The sequence below is a fragment of the Vombatus ursinus genome, unplaced genomic scaffold (assembly GCF_900497805.2).
Source record: "Vombatus ursinus unplaced genomic scaffold, bare-nosed wombat genome assembly UNPS02014789.1, whole genome shotgun sequence".
In the NCBI taxonomy this organism is placed as follows: Eukaryota; Metazoa; Chordata; class Mammalia; order Diprotodontia; family Vombatidae; genus Vombatus; species Vombatus ursinus.
This window is the reverse complement of record NW_020954567.1, coordinates 4,484,229-4,489,283: the sequence shown is the minus strand read 5'-3', so window position 1 is coordinate 4,489,283 and position 5,055 is coordinate 4,484,229. Positions and strand designations below refer to the sequence as shown.

The following is a 5,055-nucleotide window of genomic DNA, read 5'->3' as shown; positions in this document are numbered from 1 at the left end:
CACTTAACAAATTTGCGTTAGTTAAACAAATCTTGTCGACAGGATTCATGAGATGAACAGGGACCAGAGTATCTAAATTTGCATGCAAGTACCCACTTCTCTACTCCTGTAGCTGCCACCTTAGTACTGGCCCTCATCAGTTCACACCTGAAGTATTGCAATAGCTTTCTCATGGATCTCTCCCCATGTCAATCCATCTTTCACAAAGCTGCCAAAGTAATTTTCCTAAATGTCTGACCTTGTTGTTCCCCACCCCTTCCTTTAATAAATTCCAGTCCTCAAAATTACCTCCAGAATCAAACACAAAATACTCTATTTAGCATACCCTTTATAACTTGAATTTTTCCTACGTTTCCAGTCTTCCTATACTTTACTCCTCTCTATATACTCTACTATATAGCTACACTGGCTTATTTGCTATTCTTTGCATACCAAGCTTCATCTCCCAACTCTGTGCCTTTGCTCTGACTGTCCCCTTGTGCCTGGAATTCTCTTCTTCATCACTTGGCTTCCGGGTTGCCTGAATTCCTTCATGTCTCAGCTAAAATCCCACTTTCTACAGGGAGCCTTGATCCCCCTTAATTTTAATGCCTTAGGTCTGTAGATCACTTCCAAGTTATTATGTCTATAGATTGTTTGGATGTCATTGGTTGCATGTTGTCTCCCCCATTAGAATATGAGCTCCTTGAGGGCAGAGGCCATTTTTGATATTCTTTGCATCCCCAGGGCTTAGCTTAGTACTTAACAAATTGTAAGAGTTTAAATGCTTGTTGACTTGATTTGTTGATTTTTGGCTTTCTCCATTCTACCCTTTGGTAAACCAACTCAAGTAAAAATGGACCCATGGAGAGGGGAAGGGAGGGAGCTGTGAAATGGCAATCATTGAGCTTGTTAATATTATTTCATATACAAGGACAGCATCAAAGAGACAGGAGAGAGAGAAAGAGCAATAAAGAGAGCTGGGATCCTTAGGGAAGGCACATCTGGCATTAGTCTATGGCATCTAAACAAAATGATGGTTCATGGCATCAAAATTTTTATGACTGGATTTAAAAATCTGGGTCCTTTTGGGCCTATCATCCTTTTTTTCTTCATCAAGCTCTTCATCTTCAGCCTTTCGGTGGATGTTTTCACAGAGAACTGCACACACTCCAGTGAGCCAGGCTGCGACTGTGCCTCCAAAGAAGATGCAGAAACCAATCAGGAACAGGAAGGCATAGTCCTGGCGGTCCAGGTGGGTGAGGCATCTGTATCTGAGTGGGTTCCCCGCCATAGTCAAGGGCCACCCTGCCATCTCTGCAGGGTCTTTGCAGGTGGTATTTAAGTCATCTGTGGGAGAAACACAAGAGAGAGAGGTACTAAGACATACTACTAATAGAGACCTCAAGTGGTTGTCTCTTCATTCCCAGCCTGTGGTCTGTGAACCTCAGGGAGCTCTAGGGGTAATTGTAATGGTGTCCATAGTTACACCGAAAATTGGTTTTTATTTATCTCCAACAAAATATGCATAATAACTCAATATGTTAGATAAGGAGATATATCTTCTATAGAAAGAACAAACAATTTCTCTAAATATATTTATTGCTATTTTCCAAAAGTTTGTAGTTGCTGTTGTGGATGATAGAATACAGACTCATTTAAAAGTATTACTGAATATATCAGAGATTTTCTGTGTTTATATTTATTTTTCAAGCAATATATATTAATAGTGTATCTACCAGAATGTAGTCTATAAACATTTTTGCCATTAAAAAAGGTTCCTCATATTCAAAGAGATGGAGAATCAATCTAATCAATTTCCTATCTTCAAGCATAGCTGCAGTCAACTGGGTTTATATCTTGTTCTTAAGGACCATCAAAGAAAGAGTTTCCATATAGGGTCAGAGAAACCAGGCAACCTATGGCATGGATGCTACTGAGTGCCACCTGAGGTTGTTCATAGGTTAACACTGAACTTGTAATCAGAAGATCTTGCCTGAGTCCTTGGTTGACCACCATAGACATGTGCTACCATGGACAGGTCACCACTTTCTTGAGTAAATTTCGTCATCTGTAACCTAGAGGTGAATAAAACTTCCACCTTTTATTGTGAGTGTTTGTTATGAGGAAATGATTTGTTAGCTACAAAGCATCATATGATGTGAGTTATTACTATTTGCATTCTTCTTCTTCTTTTCTCTTCCATTTTCATTGCCTTTATTTTCTGACATTCTTTTCCCTTTCTTTTTTTCCTCTACCTTTGTTTTACCCTAACAGTGACATCAAGTGGCTCCCATGGGAAATACTTAGCTCAGTTGGTCCTCGTATATTAATAATAATAATAATAATGATAATAATAATAATAATAAATAGCATTTATATATCACTTCAGGGTTGTCATAGGGCTTCAAATATTATCTTATTTGATCTTCACAACAGCCCTAGGAGGTAGGTCCTATTATTATCTTCATTTTACAGATGAGGAAACTTATCCAGGGTGATACAAGTAGTAAGTTTCTGAGGACAGATTTGAACTCAAGTTGTCTTCATTCCAGGTTCAGCAATCTATCTGTTGTGCCTTCTAGCTGTCTTGCATAGATTTTAGAGAGCCTCAGGGGTGGGGAACCTGTGGTCTCGAGGCCAGATGTGGCCCTCTAAGTCCTAAGTGCAGCCTTTTTATTGAATCCAAACTTCACAGAACAAATCCCCATAATAAAAGGATTTGTCCTATAAAATTTGGCCTCAGTCAAAAGGCTGCACCTAAGGACCTAGAAGGCCACTTGTGGCCTCAAGGCTACAGGTTCCCTACCCCTGCTGGACCAAGGGTTCTTAACTTTTTCTTTTGGAGCCCTTGGAAGTCTGGTGAAGCTTATGGAGCCCTTCTCAGGAAAATATTTTTAAATTAATAAAATATGTAGGATTACAAAGAAAACTAATTATATTAACATATAGTTATCAAAATAGTGTGAAAATAAATTCATGGACCCCAGTCTAAGACCCCATGTTCTAGTCCAGCCCTCTTATTTGGCAGATGGGTAAACTAAGACTCAGAGAGTTAAAATAATTTTTCCCAAGTGACTTTCCCCTTAGTTGAAAGTAGAGCTAGATTTAGAATCCAGAGTGCCTAAATCAAGGCTCACTAGGCTGTGAATTCCTAGCCCCTTTCCTAGTGGGTGAATGTCCCTAGGGGAAATAACATTTTCCCTCTCCCCTGCCCCTCCTGTGACATGAAGTTAGAATGAAGATTGAGAATAACTTTAAAGGGGACAAAGAAGTTGCAGAAGTGCAAGATATAGCCTTAGAATAAGATTGAATGTTGAAAGAACCCTTAGAGATCATCTAGTCCAATGCCCTCATTTTATAAATGAGAAAATTTAGGTCTATGGAGGTTGAATGACTTGCCTAAGGTCACATAGGTCCTAAGGGGGCAAATTCAAAATAAAAAACCTAGGTCCTCTGCCTTGAAATCTAGCGTGCTTCTTATTATATCATGCTACCTCTTTAGGGAGGTACCATTCTCCCCCTAATCTATGGTGAAAGATAGGAAGGCTGAATCTATACATTCCACAATCACCATTTGCCCCCTTCAGAATCTTTACTTGGTAGTTAGTAGTCATCTAACCTTGAGTCCCTTCCTTCCTTCTGCTAACACAACTCACCCCTCTTCAAACTCCATTGCTGAATTCATGTCCTCCCCTCATTTTCTTTGCCCTTGCTTGGTGCTAACGAATACTTCTGGAGCATCTCACACAATTGTACTGACTGGGACCACTGCAAATTGGTATTATGTAATCTCAGTTGGGTCTTTCACAGCTGCACATTACTTCTCTTACTCTTCCCTGGTTGACTACCACACTCCCCACAGTGTCTGTTCTAAACCTCTTTTCTCTTCAAACCACTCACATCACATCTCTTTTCCCTCCTAAATAGAGTTCCTCATTTCATACTTTAGTGGAAAAAAAATAAGGTCACCTTTTTTGAGCTCCTTTTTCTAATTCTATACCTCATATTCTCTCAATTACCAACTCTCCTCATCTCAGCTTCCCATTCTTTCCTTTGCCTTAGTCTTAGAGAAACAGATTGGACTTCTTGCTAAAGCTGTCTTCTTTGCTAGTGCCTTTGGACCAGTTCCCTCCTCTGTCCTCTAGGAACTTGCCCCTTCAATTATTCTCTTTCTTTCCCTAATGTTCTTTCTTTACTGCTGTGCAGTGGGTAGCCTGCTGGATTTGGAGCAAGAGGGATCCTGGTTCTGCCAGTCACTACCCACATGATCTAGGATAATTCACTTAACATCTCTGGGCCTTAGTTTTCTCATCTAAAAAAATGAGGGGCTTGGAATGAAATGGTCTTAGGCTCTTTCCAACTCCCAACTTATGTTTTTATGTCTCCCTTGCCCACTGGTTCCTTTTATTCTGTTTTCAAATATGCCCAGGTATCCCCATGTCATTAAAAAACAAAACAAATAAAACCCCTTTACTTGACTCTGCCAGCTTCTCACACTATCATCCTGCCTTTCTCCTCTCATCCAGATTACTTGGAAAAAAGGGGTTGTCACCATTTTTTCATCTCCCACTTAATTCTCAGCCCCTTGAATTTTGGCTCCCAATCCCATTATCCGACCAAAATTGTCCTCTTCAAGGTCACCAATGATCTCTTTATTTCTAAATCCAAGGGCCTTTCCTAAGTACTCATTCAAAGACAGCTCTGTAGTAGTCCTTGCTACTCTTCTCTGGTTCTCCTCCTTCCTCTTTGGTTGTTCTTTCTCAGTCTTCTTTGCAGGGTCATTATCCCATGTCCTGTATCCTTGATATGGATGTACCCCAGGGTTCTGTCCTTGGCCCTCTTCTCTTTCTATGCCTTCACTCTTAGTAATCTTAACTGCTTTCATCTGATAGCTACTCAGCTATCATCTCTCTGCAGATGATTCTCAGTCTACACATTGAGCTTCATATTTCTTCTGAACTCTCATCTATCTATCTATCTCTCTATCTCTCTATCTATCTCTCTATCTATCTATCTACCTACCTACCTATCTATCTATCTATCTATCTATCTATCTATCTATCTATCTATCTA

At 39.9% G+C, this 5,055-nt stretch overlaps 1 protein-coding gene across 1 annotated transcript in view; it reads right to left on the bottom strand.

Annotated features, from left to right (window-relative positions):
- Positions 1 to 1,003: 1,003 nt before the first annotated feature.
- LRRC52 (leucine rich repeat containing 52) overlaps positions 1,004 to 5,055 on the bottom strand; it is a 46,062-nt gene continuing 42,010 nt past the window's right edge. The window contains exon 2 of the mRNA XM_027868354.1: positions 1,004 to 1,329. Within this exon, the coding sequence (XP_027724155.1) occupies positions 1,004 to 1,329 (326 nt within the window). The remainder of the gene's footprint in view (positions 1,330 to 5,055) is intronic.